We start from the raw sequence: 19,639 nt of genomic DNA on the forward strand, positions 1-19,639 counted from the left end.
TGTGCTGTGGCTTTAACAGCTTCACATGTGGAATTTTAAAGACAATCTGAGAAAATATCTGTAGATCATGTTGTTGTGTTACAAGTCAATATAGAATCAGAGCAATGTTTTAACTTCTTTTGCTGAAATAACCTACCAGTGTTAAAAAGTGACGTGCCAGTTGCTCTGATGTCTGCTGATCAAACAGATCAAACAGTGTATAAAAAGTAGACGTGTGTTTTGAGAGGTTAGAACGTTAAAGCTTACCAACAATAATTGTGCCTGTCCAGTAAATAATAGAACTATTTCTGAATGAAATAAGCCTGTTGTTGGGCAGCATCTTTCTTTCTTTCACTATTAAGAGTTTAAAAAACTAAAGACGACTTGAATAATTTTGACTCACATAATGAAAAGAGAGGTTTGTTTTACTTACCCTGAAGGCTCTGAGGACTGCTAATGGGTCATCAGTTGTGAGTCTCTGCAGGAGTGCTGGCCAGCAGCGATGAGCCATAGGCAGCAGTTCATTTTCCCTGTCACTCAGCACCTGAACGCACAACTCCAGCACGTCCAGTACCTAAAGACAAAGACGCACAACACACCTAACAATTATCTCTGTTTTGATCCTGATTATATGTGAGCTGAAACTAATTACTGAGGTCTTCATTGAGAGCCCAAACTCCTGAGCAGGCACGACTTCAGCACAGACTTATTTCTGTTTCACTCCTGGACCAGACTGAATGTTTTTCCTTGATGAGCATTACACCACTGAACAGTCCTCCACACAGTTCTGACAGGATGAATTGTACCAACGCTGGCGGTCCTACCTTCACAAGAATGATTATTTTTGTTATTAGTCCAACAGTTGACTCTACATAAAACTACTGATACAGTACCTTGAGTCGGAGCCTGAGGCTGGGATCAGACAGCAGATGAATGCAGCGCTCCATAACATCCTTAGTGATGCTGAGGTGGGAGGGAAGCTCTGCTTTCACATCAGGACTACCAGTATCTTCAACATCCTTACACTCAAGGGGAAGGACCTCTGCAATGGAGCACATGTACAGTTAGACCGCCAGTTTAGCAGTGAGGTTCAGATTTCTATGACTCTTAATTACAATGATCCATCTCCTCTACACTCTGAATCTAAAATAATCACCACTACAACCTAGAGCTTATATTCCACTGGCCCTTAGACAGACTTATTACCTCGGTCTTCAGTGTTATAATCATCCTCTATTCCAAAGCCCTCTGTCAGTTCTTTCTGTTTGCGGTAATTCAGCAGGAATTGGCGAATGCTGAGGTCTTCCTGGTCACTGGAGCTCTACCTGGAGCTGACAGACGTACTGGTCCTGCAACAATTGGAAGGAAACCACCTCGCTAAAGGAAAAACAAGACAACAATATCAAAATAGGTTTGATTACAATAAAATAAGTCAGTTAATCAAAATCAGTGCGACACAGATGCTGATGTTTTTTGAGAAGAGCCCATTAGTGACATTTAATTCCATATTTTTACCGTGAGAGCTTGTAAAACTGCAAAAACTGCAAACACCTATAGTGCCGCTGTCTAAATATTATTATGAATATGAATTCTACAACAGAAAACGACTCAGCATTTAAACCATCATGATGTATTAAATGTTTCCAAAGATACTGATAATTTGATAACAAGCAAAGTTATTTCTCCTCAAAATGCGCCTGACTAAAAGTGGGATCAACCAGTACATATAATATTCATCCTGCTACATTTAGAAAGTGGCAACAACAGTAAACATGAGTAACTCCACCGTGTGTCTATCCGGTCTTTAAGTGATGACGTGATGAATCCTACTTCTGGGCCCAAACTACTCTGTGTTTAATAAGGCTGTTGTGTTTTTAACATGTTTTAATGCTTTGTAACTTGTTCTATTTAATCTCAACAAGCCCCTTACAAAAAGTAAGTGATCACTGTCGGCCTCTCTCAGTTTTTATTACAACTATTCATTTTAAAGCTCAGTTTTTAAAACCTTACCATGTAACTACAGCCCAGGCAATGCAGCAGCACATTAATGACTAACCTGTATGTGGATGGATTATCTCAGTTGTTCTCTTGACTGAAGTTTGGTCCGTTTACAGCATCCTGCCATGCCACTGCATTTGTCCCTAACCATCGGGAACCCTCACCTTAACTCTTATCCAGTGGAAAAAAAGTTCCCCTTCATCACTGTGTTAATGTTATGCTAACATAGCTGTTTCGCTAGTCACATAGCACATCACTATATACCAGCTAGCCAAACTTCAGTAACCCTACAAACATCACTGCTGCTAACTTTCCTGTCTTCATGTATGTCAGAAGTGATAGCAGAGCTGTGCCTTTTAATTTGTTTTAGAAATCCCTCAGTCAGAACCTGGTATATTATATTTAGATGGAAACTAGCGAGCTAACTCTCTGCTAACTTCTAACTTGAGACAGATTTTTAACTCTCAGTGATCATTTGACTTTGGGACCTGCAGTGTAGTTTGGGTCCAGACACGGCTAATGACCAGACTTAAAGACCAAATTTCGGGTCACTTTTGCTGGTCCCAAGCCCAAATAAAGGAGCTAGCTTGAAGCGTGACATAAAAAAACAATAATTGCTAAGAAAAGTGTCATTTGTAGTTCTAAATATATTCTAAATGCATTTAGATCGTTTTTACTCACTTTATGTCTCTTCCACGATGTTACGTCTCTCTCTTATGTTGGTTACAATTACATAGGCACTTAGCAGGACAGTGGAAAAACCCAGGACCACAGTGATACTGAGAATTCCACGGTGTTCACTGTCTTCAGCAACCTTACAAGGGCCGGTTGAACGGCTACAGTCTTATCATACATGTGCAGTGTTCCTACAAGCCATAAGGTTACCTTGAGTGAGGAAGATGATGATTGAATGTCCGTCTGAGTCCATAGGTTGAGGTGCAAGCATATTTCTCCCATTCTCCACAGAGGGCAGTGGCGCATAGGTGTGATGTCACTAACACTTAAGTTGCCTTCAAGTGATAGCACAAAATTGTGAGCCTTACACTTGTATGCGGCTTGAAGTAGGCACACATTGCCAGGGATGTGGTTGGAACGGCTGACTAGATAAGGCCTGGTGTCCAGCTAATGAAAAAGAGCCGAAAATTGGGGTGCGGCTGTGCACTTTAAATATAGCACTTTTGCCCGGTCATTCTGGGCCGCCCAAGTGGCTCATGGGAACGTGACAGGCCCCATGGCAGAGATTGAGGACAGAGGGCAGTGGTTCGAATCCCATGCGGACCATATGTTGGGGAAACATGGAAAAAAAATTAGAAAAAAATCCCTGGCTCTGAAATTCACCTGCTACGCTTGCTAGAAGCCTACAGGGGAGCCTACAGAATGGGCTCTCTCTGTTTTTTTTTTTTTTTTTTTTAAACCCCTGTCTCAAAATCTCTTCCATCAATCAATATTGGTTGTTATGGTTGCTATGGACGCCAAACACACCATGCATTGTCGCTTTCTCAATCTCTTCTTCATGTCCGAACAAACGCTCAATTTTGCCTTCATTAACACAAATTATACATCAAAATGTAGGTATTTTTCTTGCCTTTCACAAAATGGCACTGTCATTGTTGTAGGAGTTGGAGTTGCCGTTTTCTCACAAATGTACGGTGGCCCTGAGAGGCCAAACGGACTGCAACTTCAGAAAACACTTGCAAAAAGAAAAATGCTGCAAAAAGGAAAACGCTACAAAAAGAAAGACGCTGCACTGCAACTTCAAGAAAAACGCTGCACTGCAAAAAGAAAAACGCTACAAAAAGAAAGACGCTGCACTGCAACTTCAAGATAAACGCTGCACTGCAAAAAGAAAAACGCTACAAAAAGAAAAACGCTGCAAAAAGAAAAATGCTGCAAAAAGAAAAACGCTGCAAAAAGAAAAGCGCTGCAAAAGCACACAAAGCACAACGGAAATAGGAAAAAAGACAACGGAAATGTTCCTGGGGAGACAATAACCCGACGGACCAGTTGCACGAACCAAAACATGCTAACCAGTGCGCTAGGACTGGGACACACTTCAAAGAAGTGGAGGAGAGGTAAATGTGTTGTAATCTCATGATTCTAATAATACTACAGATATCTGGAATATACATTCAAAGATAATTCTAACAAAGATAATGTTTAATGTAGCCTTAGAAATGAAGCTTTTTTAAACTCGAGAACAAATACTAATAAGTCAAAGTCATTAAGGAATATTGCAGTTAATGTGTTCAGGTTTTCATTTGGCATTGTGTCTTCATCAGGCAATGTATTGTCCATATTGTGGAATCCAGCTAGTGGGGCAAATTGGAGTTTTTTGTGGGTCCTGTGGAACTAACATTCAAGTTTTAGCACCTTTTATAGAGAATGGTAAGCACTTCACTTTCCTAAGTTCTAGTATTTATTGCTCACCTTTTAATTGCTTCATAATGACTTATATACACCACAGTAGCTTCAGTAGTGCGTGTTTAACTTTTTTTTTTTTTTTTTGGGGGGGGGGATTATTATTCATGTGCCATTCCAAAGTACTATATTCATTTCCTTATTCTAAGGTTTTTGTATTGTTAAAGACTCTGTATGCAAAGATAAATCAGAATTCCAAAAACCGTAAAGGCATGAATTGGTAGGTACTAAGAACTGTATTCTGGTTTAAGCCTGCCATAATTTTAAAAACTAGTTTATGACTTAATAGGACATATGTACACAGTGACAAAATTCTTCTAACTTCTCTAATTTTGCTCATTTTGAGTTGTCAGCATAGAGGTCTTAATGAGAGTGATAAGTCCTGAATCCTGGTCCATGTTCTTTGAGCTTTTGCTGGCCTTTATTTAAGCACACATCAAGAAGATTAAATACTTGAGTCATGTTTATTGAGACTTGTTTCAGATGTGGTATTTTTTTTTAAAAAAACACTTATTAAGTGCATTTGTGGATTCCTGTGGTCGTAATTATCTTTTCATGTTTTCTCTTCAACCTTAGGCCCAGTCTCAGTCACAGACATCATCAATAAGTATTTCTCTGAGGGCCATACATATGAAGTGATCCTGGATTTTCTTGAAAACAAGCATAATATTTGTATGAGTCTGAGAACATTAAAGAGGAGGCTAAAAGATGCTGGAATGACTAGAAGGACTGACTTTACTCCCATTGACATTGTCATTTCCACTGTTACACAAGAACTGAGAGGCTCAGGTCAGCTTCTGGGTTACAGATCCATGTGTCAGACACTGCGACAAAAGTATAATCTGAAAGTTAAAAGAAATGATGTAATGCACATACTCTCAAGACTAGATCCATATGGTGTTAAGCGTCGCTGTAAACGCAGGTTTGTTCGAAGAGGATATTTTTCAGAAGGACCAAATCAAGTGTGGCATGTGGATGGTTATGATAAGCTGAAGCCCTTTGGTGTTGCTATTAGTGCATGTGTCGATGGATTTTCAAGGAAAGTTATGTGGCTCAGCTGTGGCAGCTCAAATAATGACCCAGGTATCATTGCAAAATATTATATGGAGTGCTTGTCACGGTTTGGTCAACTTCCAGCATGCCTTCGTACAGACTGTGGCACAGAAAATGGCACAATGGCAGCCATTCACTGTGCTTTAAGATCAGACCATGGAGATGAACTTGCAGGAGCCCACAGTCATATGTATGGTACCTCAACTACAAATCAACGGATTGAAAGTTGGTGGTCTTCGTTCAGAAAGCAAAGGTACATGGCTTTTAAAATATATTCTGAAACTAAAATTGAATGGTTCTGAAGGTGTTTCGTGGTCAGCGATATACTTTTTTTTGTGGGTGGGGTTTTATACTCAAATATTAAATTACAGTCACAAACAAACAAAGAAAAACATAGTCACCTACACATTTTTCTCATGTGATGCACAACTGCTTCAAAAAATATAATAAATGGTGTGGTATACCAGTGACATTTGTTTGTATTAAAACAACACACTCAAAAAGAAAATCCTACTCAGACATTCCACAAAAGTCCTAAAAAGGAACTATAAAAAACAACAAACAAACTGACATTCAACATTTTAATAAATTATTATAAATCCTAGAGGCAATGGCATCAGTAAAGATTGATGTATTTAAAATTGAGTAAAATTTATTCAAATTTGTGTGCCTACGTAGTACCAAACTAACATCTAGATCAAATAGTTTACCTGTAGGGAGTCGTATAAATAAAAGAACAAGGGATTCTTCAAATTTGAGAACTGTAATATGAGTAATATAAGAACATTGATCCAACATGACAGAAATTTGTTAGAGGAGGTCATTCGTTTCAGACATTTCTTCGACTTTGTGTGCCAAAAAAAAAATACTGATGTTTTCACTAGCTTTTGGATTTCTGTGTGTTATCTAACAAGTGATAACAGCTTCAGTGTTCATGTAGAAACAAAATAGTACATTTATATGGACAGACCTGTATATTACAACTTTTCTTAAGTTCAACCGCCAAATGCAGGAATAACAGAAGGATTAATCATTTTGTTAAATTTTGTTATTTGTGTGAAGTTGCTTTTTTTTTTCCTGCAGTGCATTGATGAAACACTTCAGAACATGTGAATAAGCTTTTCTTTGAACGAAATTGCGCACATTTCAATATTCTTAAGATTACGACTTTTTTTTAAAGAGGACAATTACATTGAATTACTTGTGTTATTAAATTTTATATGCCTTGTCATTCCACCATTAGAACTCAGTTCTGGATTGAACTCTTCAGTGACCTGAGGGAGAGGCATCTTTTCAACGGCAGTCATGAACATAAATGCCTTCTGCGATATGTCTTCCTCAATGTCTTGCAAAAAGAGCTTGACGAGTACAGAGATCTCTGGAACACTCACACCATCCGACCTATGCGCCAATCTTGTTGTCCATCTGGTAAACCAGAAGCCATGTATCACCTGCCTCATAGGTATGTATTTAGTCCATGTATTTTATTTCATAGTTTTACTAAAATTTTTCTTCCTCAGTATAGTGTATTGTATGTGCAGGATACCTGTCCAGCTTGCTGTTATTAAACCTTTTGTTCATTTATAAAATGGTTCAGGAACAGTCCATCCCTTATGTGCACTCTTTTCTTTCTTGACCTAACCACTTGAGTTAAGTAAGCAGTATGTCATTTAGGTTTAACAATTTGCCCTAACTGTTACTCACAGCAGGTATTACACACACTTTAGCAATTGAATAGTGTGTTTTGTTGTTTTCACCTTTTTGCTGAATAGAAATTAAAGCTGCCACTTGTGTTTTGCCATTAGTTCTGTTCTCTGACTTCATGCACATACGTTTTATTTTTATATTTTTTTCCAAAAAAAAAAAAAAAATGTTAGACAATCATATTTTAACTTTGGATCACATCTTGGCTAAAAATGACAAATGTAGATATATGCATAATGAAGATTCTTTAAAATCACAATTTCCAGAACTGACTTTTAATTATAAGATTGACTTTGCGCTTTTGCTGTAACCTTGAAGGATAGTACATGGAGAAGTGACTGAATTTGTTCATTTTTCTGACTGACCTAAGGTATGGTGGAAGAGAGTGTGGATTCCAAGTGCCTCAAGAAATCCTGCACCAGTTTGATGACATTCTACCTGCTCAGTACAGTCTATGTGGGGACGACAATCTCCAGGTTCATTTCACAAACTTGGAAAGACAGAGTGAGCTCCCTCGACCAGTCAACTGGACTACTGCAGTTGAAAATTATATAACACTCAAAAATATGACTGGACTTTAGAAGTCAATGTAAAATCATCTGCTAGATGTGGGTACAATTACCACTTACACTAATTGTCACAAACCAACTTTAATGAGTATTGAAAAAAATAGTAGCATAGTTTTTATATAAATAGTTTCATTACCGTCAACTTTTCAGTGTGTACGCTTTCTACCTGAAGAAATCAAAAGACCATACTGTACAAAATAACTTGTTCCTTTTAATTAGGTGTTGTAACAAACACGTTGATTAATTTGGAGATCTGTTTTACAAACAAAGGTTTACAAAAGCATTCAGCGAGACCTGTATTTATGTGGGTTTTTCTTTTTCTTTTTTTTTTTAACTCCAAGAACAACTTGCATATCTTACAAAAAAATGTAATCAAACACAGAAGTGTTTGATTAAATAAAGCCTTTTAACTGAATTTATCAGATTTTTTTCCCTGTGTTATTATACTAGTGTGTCTCAGTACATTAGAATACTTCAGAAATGTTTTATTTTGTTACATTGGCAATTTCTTAACACAGTGAAATATGTCTAACTTGTTCAATTGTCCCACTATGATACTATGCTTTTGAAATTCCAAAACCTGATTGAACTTTTTGCGATGCATTAAACTTTATGTGATTTACAGAAATTATTATAAATTATTAGAAACAAAATTTTCAGATTTTAAAATCACAAACTTCAAATGTTTGCTAAAACCATAAATGTGGCTTAAAAGCAAAAGGACTTGGACCTTAGGGAAGCCCAAACCCAGGAGAGTTCTGGATGCCATAATCCATGGCTTCTTGGAAGTCCTCATAACTGTGTAACACTGGGATTTTGATAGTATTTGCACAGACATCTGCTACAGGGAAGCGTGAAGTGGTCTGGAAAAGAAGTTGTGGCTTTGGCTGAATTGCTGCAGGAGGAATTTCTCTCAGTCCAGTTGCAAACATAAGGATGTCTTCAAGAGACAGACTTCCATTTCTCTCTGAAAATGTAAAGAGAATAAAAGTTATTTCTAATGATAATAAACAGGAAAAAGGTGCCATTACACTTTGCTGACATAAATGTACTCATTTCAACATTTTCAACCAAATTTAATACCTTCTACAGAAAGCAGATAGTCTTGCCAGTAGCTTAGTACTCTTGTCTCCTCTTGACGCCTAGAGCTGCCAGGTGGACCAAATTGCACATGGAAGATGTTCTCAAGAAGATCAGCTGTCAGCCTGGTCTCAGTGTAGCACATGAATGAGAAGAAGAGTGAAGGATGCTGTTCCAGGGCGTTTAGAAAATCCAGTGTTGCTAGACCCTTTCTGAAAACAGTCTAATTTTTAATAAAATGTTTAATGTTATTTGTGCAAGAAAGCAAAACTGCACAACATTCTTATCTAGCTAAGACACTCATCCTGCTACAAAAAAAAGTCCTCCTGAAAAAGGTCTTGCATTTAGAATATGTTTTTTCCGTCCTTTAAATTTCACGGGAATAAAAAAAAAAGTAACAATTTATTCTTCTGAAAAGATTTTGTAAAATGGGCACATAATAGTCTGAATTCTATACCTTTGGATGGAAAGATGGTTTCGGTAGATGAAGTACCACTGAATGTAATCCGCTACTACCTTCTTCTTATCCTCCAGTGTCCTCATGAATCGACAGCATCCTGCTGTCTGGAGCATGCTTGAGTGTTTTTCTGAGATTACTCGGAGCTCACTTAGAGATGTTGCATTCTTTATCTAAAGAGAAAAATATATATTACACACACATACACATGCACAAGTGACATCCTTCGCATGCTGTCTATTAATGTGCAATTTAACACAGTCTTGGATTACACAATCCGTAATCATTTCAGGCATCAGTTAGTTACCAAGATTATGTTAAGTGGATAACTAAAACTAAAAATTTGCATTTATTGGCGTTTGTCATAATCATAACATCACAAATTTACCTCTAGTAGAGCCTTCTTGATTTCTTCATCTGGTATATCATCAATTTGTGCCTCGAATGTCTTTTCTTTTCCAACAAGGTACATAAAGAAGTTTGGAGATAAACAACATGGCCCTGGACCACCATGGACAATGGAAACTGCAATCATTCTTCCAACGTAGAAATATTCATTTTCATCTGCAGCTAAAGATAAAGACAATTCATTATAATAAAGTAATTTTGACCATGGAAAAAAATGTGAAAAAAATAGATACCTTTACTATGAAATGTGAGATATTTGGCATAGTCTTTTCCTTCGAATATTGTTCTCGTCCTTATGGCTTCCATCAAAAGGGTGAGAAATTCTCGAGTAGGCCCACCTGTGTCTATTGCCTCTTCAGCCAGCCCCACATCATCAGAGAATTTCACCATCATGCCAGAGTTGGGACTATATGAAGACCTTCTGAAGCCTCGGTAGGCACCATCCCAGACATTGGCTCGGTTAATGTTGAATCTGCTACAGGAGGTTTTGTTGATCTTCAGAGCCAGATTTGAGATGACATCTGCAGCCGTCAATCCATCAGGTTCATCACTGTAGAATGAGTCAGTGAAAAGCAACAAAATATTTACACTATTTACACTTTATGTCTGTGAAGGTTCTCAGTCATCCAGGTCATCGTAGTCAAAGGAGCTTGCAAAGAAAAGCGTCTGGACTTCTTTAAGTTACTTGAAGACGTTTCACCTCTCATCCGAGAAGCTTCTTCAGTTCTAAGGTCAAATGGTGGAGAGTCCCAGATATAAACCTAGTGGGAGTATCCCCCCACAGAGGGACAAAAGGACCCCCTGATGATCCTCTAATCGCCTGAGCCAAGGTGTGAAACTGGGTGTGGGTCCCAATCAGCCAGAGTTTCGGGTGTGTTCATTGTGAAACCTGGCCCCACCTTATCATGCGAATTCCTGAGGTCAGATGGCCCAGGATGTGAGTGGGCGTTAAGGCGTCTGGGAAGGGATCTCAAAACTGGATTATAGATGGTAGAGAGTTGGTGTCGTAAACCCCCGCCTCTGTTCAAAGATGGTCGCTCACAGTGGACATAGATGGCTTCTTTCACTCCTCTTTCAAACCATCTGTCCTCTCTGTCCAAAATGTGAACATTGGCATCCTCGAAAGAGTGTCCTTTAACCTTAATTTACACTTTATGTATTTTTTTTTTTGTTTAATCAGAATCAGAATCAGAATACTTTATTAATCCCTGGGGGAAATTATTTTTTGTTACAGTGCTCCATTATAAACCAACATTAAGACAAGACAGACAATACGCTAACTAAGAATAGTACAATATATACATATATATACATACATAAGTCACTCATAAATAAATAAATAGCTGGAAAAGAAATGTGTATTTGTAGCAGTAACCAGTGTGTTAAGTGGATGCGTTGTACAGGGAGATGGCCACAGGCAGGAAAGATTTCCTGTGTCGTTCAGTGGTGCTTTTCGGTAATCTCAGTCTCTCACTGAACGAGCTCCTGTGACTGACCAGCATGTCATGGAGTGGGTGGGAGGTGTTATCCAACATTGTCTTTATGTTGGACAGCATCCGCCTCTCCGACACCACCTTGAGGGAGTCCAGCTCCATCCCCACAACATTACTGGCCTTACGGATTAGTTTATTAAGTCTGTTGGCATCTGCGACCCTCAGCCTGCTCCCCCAGCATGCAACAGCATAGAGGATCGCACTGGCCACAACAGACTCATAGAAAATCCTGAGCATTTTCTGGCAGATGTTGAAGGACCTCAGTCGCCTCAAAAAATAGAGACGACTCTGGCCCTTCCTGTAAAGTGCAGTGGTGTTTTTAGCCCAGTCCAGTTTATTGTCAATGTGTACTCCAAGGTATTTATATTTATTATTTATTAATATCTTTTAAGTAATTTTTCTTGCTTTATCAATTGGCCTTTTTCTGTTAATTAATTTTAAAAAGCAAAATAGTAATCTGAAGAACAATCATCATCATCAACAACCAAATAATTTTAAGAATCTTTTTTTCCTGAATACAATCATCAGCAGAATAACTTCACAGGAAAAGTTAAGCTATGTTTGCTCCTGTAAAAGGTTAGGATCAAAAATAGCAGCAGTACCCAGCACTATTTTTAGTAAAAAAAAAAAATTTGATAAATAGGTTAACTGCAAGTCACACACTATGGGTTTATTGTACTTATTCGAGATATGAAAGTTACCAGTTTTCCTTTTGCAACTCCTCTCCCTCAGCATCTGAAGAACTGCTGTCAATAACGACAGGTGCATAGATATTGGTATAGATACTGTCAAAGGAGAGTAAAAACAGAAGATTAAAATACATTTTATGTAATAGTAATTCTGGCTCTACATTTGGCTGGGTTGGGTCTGAAGTACTTCACCGTGACTGAATTTGCTCAAGTTATGGATTAGATAGAGAACCTCTATAATTAAAAAACAACAACAACAACAAAAAACGGTTTCACTGAGCTTATTACTTTATAATTATTTACAAGATATATCATTTCATATTTTTTAAATTTTAGAATCACAATCGAATCATAATACTTCATTGATCCCTAGGGGAAATCATGTAATTTTATAACTTAAGACTAACTTGTAACTTGTAGTATGTTCTCCTGATGTGGATGCCATTTGAGATTCTGTACCACACTGAACCTTCAGCATAAACACAAACACAACACAATACCATAACAACTGCAGATGTAATGGCATGCAAATGAAACTTAACAATTAAATATGCAACATTGTTATACAAAAGAGTATTATGTACTTGCACATCAGATGTTTGGGATATTGAAGTTGACCTATAAAACATAGATCCAATGATAAAAAGAAAATGTTATAAGACATAACATGCTTTTGTGGCCATCAAATGCTAACATTAAAGTGTTAAGAACATTAGATGTTTATATACCTGCCATAGAGGCCAGATCAATGTGCTAGAAGGTAGCCAACTTACCGACGTATAGGCTCTGGTGTACTGCTTTCTGGACTTGACCAAAGCTGTCAGATAAAATCATCAAACACCAAACTCGTTGATTATGGCTGCTCAGATTCTTACCACTATATATACACAACGATAGAATGATATTAGTCTTATATCCAGACATTGAATGCATTATGCCGGAACTGAGAGCACTAACATTTCGAACTAATGAATCCTTGAGATTTACATACCACTGTGTCAGAGAGGGGTGACGTAACGGGTGGTACCCTAACGATAACTTCATCATCCTCCTCAACTTCTGAAACACTAACATCTGTGGGAACGTATGAAATACTTTGGTTAAAATCTTCAACACAGTAATCTTTAACAATATGAGTATAAAAAAGAATTAATGGCAATTCTATTTAACTCACATTCTGACAAAAAGTCCTCAAGTGTGCAGACAAATAGTGTAATTCTTTGGTAAGGCTTGCCAACGGCCTCTTTGTAGAGTTCAATCGTAAAGGGTGTGTCAGTTCCTGGAATATTTTTTTATTTGAGAGCCATCAGGGTAGAGCAGGATGTATTCTACATCTTTCATATCTTGGTTGAAAGCTTTAAATTTTTTAATGGCAGCACCCAACAGCCTCTCAGATGACCAGCTTGGGTCAACATGTAATGGTAGTGATTTCCCTCTTATGGGTCTCATGCCAGTCCTCTTTTTGTTCATGATCCCAACAGAAATCTAGATTATATTTTAGGGAAAAAAAAGTGGTCACATATTAGAAAAGTGTTGTCAGACAACAGATTAACATTTAAAAAACTTTGTATTTATACCTTCACTGTTTTCTTTGATTTCTTTTTGGATTTTGAGAACATCCTCCTTTCTGCCTCTTTACCTTCACGGTACTTGAAGAACTGCTGAACAACTGTCTTGGCTGAACAGGAAAAAAGGGTGAAAGACAGAGAGACTCTTTATTGGTCTATCGTTGTTTATAATTCAAAAGCAAACATGAAAAAGTCATTATTCAAAAAACATATGAACATAATGCACAAAAAAAATCTACCTCTTCCCCACAGTCACATCCAGCAGAAAAATGTCTTTGCTTTCAGAAATGCAGATTTATTAGTCACATGACACCTGATGTCTATAGTTTTCCTTTTTTTTTTTTTTCATTTATGACACTATCTGTAAATTACAAACACCTGAACAAATCTTGCCCTTTTAACTTTTTTCCATATAGAACGAGTTACAATAGCAGGAAGTTCAGAAAAAAATTACCTCTTGAGTGTTCTTGTTCTGTGGAAGCATCTTTAGCTGGTACAAAACTTATGTCTTTTCCACAGGAACAGCAAAATTTTGTCAAGTTCTCAAACTGGAATCCACAGAATGGACAATACATCTTAACCTGAAAAACATGAGTTGTATGATTTTAGCAATTTATTTTACAAAACAGTCAAATATATATATATATATATATATATATATATATATATATATATATATATATATATATATATATATATATCTGCAGCTCCGAACTGTTGTAAAGGGACCTTTGGCTAATACGTGGGGTTCAGTGTCTGGCTCGCACCTGGAACTAGCTTTACAGTTTTGGTCAACTTTGCTAGCGAGAGGCAGAGAGAGGCGTTGAAAGGCTGCTCCAACCGAACTTATTGTTTCGGAGGAAAACACAAACACATTGTACAGTCGAGTCTAAACAGTGTACTTACATCTGGACTTGTCAGGCACTATTTTTGGCTGCAGTGGTTATTATTATATTTACATGCTTCCATCTCCCTTTTCTGCTAGGTGAGAACTCATACTTTTCCACTTTCCTTTTTCTCACTCCCTGGCTCACAGAAACTTAACGTCCATTCTCCCTGCAGCACGGACTACATGAGGGCACATCCTTTATCGCTATGCCTGTAATACTCTGCCTATTGCCTTCATATTAACTAATTTTTTGAACAATAATTATTGAAAATATTTTGTCATGTCATTATACTGCCGCAAGTAGAGGTGGCATGGGCCGCGAAACTGAGACACAGGCATTAGAGCCTCTTAATGCTTGTTTTGTTTGGGTTTCCACCAGAGTGGAATTAACAAAAATACAGAGGGCATAGCCTAACATACGAAATAGGAAAATAATGATGTGTAATCTATTTATTTCAACAAAAAAACTGTATTCTGAATACCACCTATTTACACAGTAACTGTAACGGAATACAGTTACTCGTATTTTGTATTTTAAATACGTGAGTGTTACATGTATTTCGTTACTCCCAAACACTGCAAACATATCTGTAGTATTATTAGAATCATGAGATTACAACACATTTACCTCTCCTCCACTTCTTTGAAGTGTGTCCCAGTCCTAGCGCAGTGGTTAACATGTTTTGGTTCGTGCAACTGGTCCGTCGGGTTATTGTCTCCCCAGGAACATTTCCGTTGTCTTTTTTCCTATTTCCGTTGTGCTTTGTGTGCTTTTGCAGCGCCTTTCTTTTTGCAGCGTTTTTCTTTTTGTAGCGTTTTTCCTTTTTGCAGTGCAGCGTTTTTCTTGAAGTTGCAGTGCAGCATCTTTCTTTTTGTAGCGTTTTTCTTTTTGCAGTGCAGCGTTTTTCTTGAAGTTGCAGTGCAGCGTCTTTCTTTTTGTAGCTTTTTTCTTTTTGCAGTGCAGCGTTTTTCTTGAAGTTGCAGTGCAGCGTCTTTCTTTTTGTAGCTTTTTTCTTTTTGCAGCATTTTTCTTTTTGCAAGTGTTTTCTGAAGTTGCAGTCCGTTTGGCCTCTCAGGGCCACCGTACAAATGGCCTCGAAGCAACACAGTTAAAAAATGTCCACATTCAAAGTCTATGGAGACAGCTCAAATTCTGTAACGGAGGCGTTAAAATGATCTGAGGAGAAGTTTTTTTCTTTTCTTTAGTCTGACCCCAGTCTCTTCCGCTAACATAGAGGAGGGGTTGTTCATGACCTATATTGCAGCCAGACACCAGGCGGTGATAGAGACGTTTGGGCTTCGTTTTTGGGGAGCTGTCGCATGGCATGCTTTCTACAGTATTGCTGCCCTCTGCTGTTGCAGTACCTCACAGTCAGTTCAGTCAGGTGATGCGTTGTCGCCAAAATGTACAAATAAATGAGACTTTTCAAAGAAACTGATTGTAACAGCTTTTTCAATACATTCTTTGTCTGCTCTTGACCTTACAAACTACACCCATTATTATTTGATTAACATTATTTTTGGTAAAATAGGCAAGGCAATGACAGGCATAAAGTCCAAAAAAACAAACATGAAGTATTTTAACAGAAAAGAAATGGCACTGAGAGCCAGATTAAACAGAGCAGGTCCTAAAGCTGTGTTTGGACAAACTCAATGGACAAAAACAATTCATCTTAAACAAAAATCTGCAGGGAGTGTCGGGGAGAGCAGCCCCACAACTACAATTCATCTCTACACATCTGTCAGTCAGAGGCAACAGTATGAACAGCAGTTCGAAAAAAGAAAAAAAATCAACGTCAAAGGAATGGTGTTGGTATTAAAATAAGATGGTGTGTACAGAAAAGTCCTTAGGTTCACCTTTCAGAAGAACATGTGCAAAATACATCAAACTCTACATTTCATCTCTTTAAAAAAATAAACACAAAAAGTCAAAGCAGCGTTGGTCAGGTTTGATCCTACACTGATCGTGTATTCATTCTCAACCCTGAAGCCCACGCTTCCCAATGTCAAGAATATGGTCATTCATACTAATAAGACCTTTAATAATAGTGCTAGTAAGTAATACTGCTGAGCGCTAATGAATGCGTCTCCATGCTGATCCCACTCCTAACAGTAGAGGGCAGCAGAGTGATCACACCAGCTTAAAAGATGCGTCATATAGACTGGAGAGGCAGCAACACTGGCTGGTCTCAAAGATCAGAGGGCTTGATTTCCCAGCAGCTTCTTATCCAAAAATTCTCTTTGCTCTCAGGCACGTGAAGAAACAAAGAAAGGAAACTTTGGAGAGACCAAGCCCTCGTCTTACTTATGTATATGTATATATATATTTATCAACACTCCTCTAGTTTAATATAGATTACGTACAGAGCAACATTTGTGTTCATTACACACAAACAGATTGGGCCGTTTCCTCGTCCACAGACATCAGAGGGTATTTGGTTGCCGACATCCACAGAACAGCTTTGGAGCATTGCTAGTAAAAAATGACATTAGTGCAGATATAACCCCAAAAGAAAAAAACAAGGTAGAAAAAAACATTGGTTGCAAGGTTATAGCACACTGGAGACAAACATGTTCTGTGGTCAGAGTGGCAGCAAGGTCTACATATAAGCGTGCATCAGGACTTGGCATCCTAAAGTTTTCAGTCTTTCACACTCGTTTCAAAGCATATTTCTTCCTTGCCGTGCTTCATCTGCTAAACGCAGTAGCAAAAAGAAAGAGTGTGTTTTTGTGGGGAAAAAAGAAGCTATGGCTCAGTTTCCTGGTATCAACAATTTATGGAGTAAACTGACTGACGAGCAGGAAAACGCTAATGGTCTTAGAAAATACAGGGTCTCCAATGTAACTGGATGAAAGGAGCTGATTGGCTCCTGCCATCAGCGATCAACAATGTGAATGATTGGTTGATCTGTGAGTGAGCTAAGCATTCAATGGTAAGCACGAGTGAGAACCATAAACTAGAGCTAATGAGGCCAAAATCCGAGCTCTTTTTTGCTCTGTGGACTAATTTATACCTCGTCTCTCCATCTTCCCCTTAGTCCATTTGCAGTGTGTGGTATCCAATAAAGCAGTAATGTAAAAATGACCTTAAAAATAAAGTTGCTTTAACAGTGAGGAATAGAACAGTTTTTTCTCTGGGACCAGCCAAACAAGTCTGAATCAGATATTGAAGTAGTATAAAAGCAAAAACTTGACACATGTAAGTTCTTCAATGTTAACCAAGAGTTCACACTGCACCCCTCAGCTAGACCATACCATGTGTCTTCTGCTTAGCACCAGGCTTTAGGTCATGCGACGACCTCAATAAACAACATTCAGTGTGCTAACGCTCAGTATTCACTAAATCACAACACTACTGACACCCAGCAGTGAAAAACAAAAAATGTGGAGAATTTCTAGACGTTATGAAATGTTAAGACTTTGTCACGGTATAAAATACAACCATCAGTAATCGATAGTCTGATCAATTTTTAGATAAATCGTGGCACCCAAACACTACGAAATGTACAGCGGTGAAAGTTAAAGCTGTACAAACAAAGGCAGGAGCAAGCATCGCCCTAAATGTCGGGCATCAAAGGGTAAGGGGTAAAAGCATGACTGTAGGGAGAAAAAAAGAAAGAAAAAGCCGTGATGGAAATCCGATTTTCACATTTTCTGGACATGGTGTAAAATTCCCAATTCATTCTGAGATGAGATTACTGCATCCTGTTTTTGTATTAAATTTGAATCCCTGTGAAAGAACATGTGGAAAACAACTACACCTGTGATGAAATCACTGCTGGCATGGGTTACACCTATCATGGGATTTGTTTCACTGCTCCAAGACAACTGCCTAACGAGTACTAACATTTTGTAAAGCTGCGATCATTGTCTTCTTTTTTTTTGTTAGTTTTTTAATACCGAGTGATGAATTTCTGCTTAGAGATTGTTTTAGATCATTTGAAACATAACATGGATATGAAGGAGTTGGACATGATGGGAGAGCCAACAGCAAACAGCTGGACAAGTAGAATAGGGGATTATTTAGATTGTGTGATTATATATGCATGTATGTATTCAATTCAATTCAATTCAATTCAATTCAATTCAATTCAATTCAATTCAATTTTATTTATATAGCGCCAAATCACAACAAAAGTCGCCTCAAGGCGCTTCATAGATACAGAGAAAAACCCAACAATCATATGACCCCCTATGAGCAAGCACTTTGGCGACAGTGGGAAGGAAAAACTCCCTTTTAACAGGAAGAAACCTCCGGCAGAACCAGGCTCAGGGAGGGGCAGCCATCTGCTGCGACCGGTTGGGGTGAGAGAAGGAAGACAGGATAAAAGACATGCTGTGGAAGAGAGACAGAGGTTAATAACAGATATGATTCAATGCAGAGAGGTCTATTAATACATAGTGAGTGAGAAAGGTGACTGGAAAGGAAAAACTCAATGCATCATGGGAATCCCCCGGCAGCCTACGTCTATTGCAGCATAACTAAGGGAGGATTCAGGGTCACCTGGTCCAGCCCTAACTATATGCTTTAGCAAAAAGGAAAGTTTTAAGCCTAATCTTAAAAGTAGAGATAGTGTCTGTCTTCCGAATCATAACTGGAAGCTGGTTCCACAGAAGAGGGGCCTGAAAACTGAAGGCTCTCCCTCCCATTGTACTTTTAAATACTCTAGGAACAACAAGTAGGCCTGCAGAGCGAGAGCGAAGTGCTCTAATAGGGTGATATGGTACTACAAGGTCATTAAGATAAGATGGGGCCTGATTATTTAAGACCTTGTATGTGAGGAGCAGGATTTTGAATTCAATTCTGGATTTAACAGGAAGCCAATGAAGGGAAGCCAAAACAGGAGAAATATGCTCTCTCCTTCTAGTCCCTGTCAGTACTCTTGCTGCAGCATTTTGGATTAGCTGAAGGCTTTTCAGTGAGTTTTTTGGACATCCTGATAATAATGAATTACAGTAGTCCAGCCTGGAAGTAATAAAAGCATGAACTAGTTTTTCAGCGTCACTCTGAGACAGGATATTTCTAATTTTAGAGATGTTGCACAAATGGAAGAACGCAGTCTTACATATTTGTTTAATATGTGCGTTGAAGGACATGTCCTGGTCAAAAATGACTCCAAGGTTCCTCACAGCGTTACTGGAGGCCAAGGTAATGCCATCCAGGGTAAGAATCTGGTTAGATACCATATTTCTAAGCTTTTCAGGGCCGAGTACAATAACCTCAGTTTTATCTGAATTAAGAAGCAGAAAGTTAGCGGCCATCCAGGTCTTTATGTCTTTAAGACATTCCTGCAGTTTAACTAATTGGTGTGTGTTATCTGGCTTCATGGACAG

The 19,639-nt window shown here is 38.2% G+C and overlaps 2 protein-coding genes, 1 long non-coding RNA gene and 1 pseudogene across 4 annotated transcripts; 1 reads left to right on the forward strand and 3 right to left on the reverse strand.

Moving 5' to 3' along the window:
- Positions 1-397: 397 nt before the first annotated feature.
- On the reverse strand, positions 398-1,349 carry LOC146364185 (uncharacterized). Its single transcript, XR_014799102.1, has 3 exons — positions 1,186-1,349; positions 873-1,021; positions 398-553 (listed from the first exon to the last, which is right to left on the reverse strand). It is a non-coding gene; the product is annotated as an uncharacterized LOC146364185 (long non-coding RNA).
- A 2,279-nt stretch (positions 1,350-3,628) lies between these two features.
- Positions 3,629-7,772, forward strand: LOC146364186 (uncharacterized). 2 transcript variants are annotated; one of them, XM_084918249.1, is made up of 5 exons: positions 3,629-4,049; positions 4,257-4,362; positions 4,972-5,701; positions 6,692-6,910; positions 7,523-7,772. In XM_084918249.1, the coding sequence occupies exons 2-5, from the start codon at positions 4,260-4,262 to the stop codon at positions 7,731-7,733; spliced, it is 1,263 nt and encodes a 420-aa protein (XP_084774375.1). In that variant the 5' UTR covers positions 3,629-4,049; positions 4,257-4,259; the 3' UTR covers positions 7,734-7,772. The 2 variants fall into 2 exon arrangements, with proteins under 2 accessions (XP_084774375.1, XP_084774374.1); XM_084918248.1 differs by lacking the exon at positions 3,629-4,049 and having other exon boundaries at positions 4,056-4,362.
- Positions 7,773-7,913: 141 nt separating this feature from the next.
- LOC146364187 (G2/M phase-specific E3 ubiquitin-protein ligase-like) lies at positions 7,914-10,216 on the reverse strand. Its single transcript, XM_084918023.1, has 5 exons — positions 9,900-10,216; positions 9,647-9,828; positions 9,238-9,431; positions 8,805-9,013; positions 7,914-8,688 (listed from the first exon to the last, which is right to left on the reverse strand). The coding sequence occupies exons 1-5, from the start codon at positions 10,057-10,059 to the stop codon at positions 8,453-8,455; spliced, it is 981 nt and encodes a 326-aa protein (XP_084774149.1). The 5' UTR covers positions 10,060-10,216; the 3' UTR covers positions 7,914-8,452.
- Positions 10,217-10,846: 630 nt separating this feature from the next.
- LOC146364188 (uncharacterized) lies at positions 10,847-14,044 on the reverse strand (annotated as a pseudogene).
- Positions 14,045-19,639: the final 5,595 nt, after the last annotated feature.

Source organism: Perissodus microlepis, chromosome 20, assembly GCF_051167445.1.
Source record: "Perissodus microlepis isolate ML-2025 ecotype Zambia chromosome 20, ASM5116744v1, whole genome shotgun sequence".
Lineage (NCBI taxonomy): Eukaryota > Metazoa > Chordata > Actinopteri > Cichliformes > Cichlidae > Perissodus > Perissodus microlepis.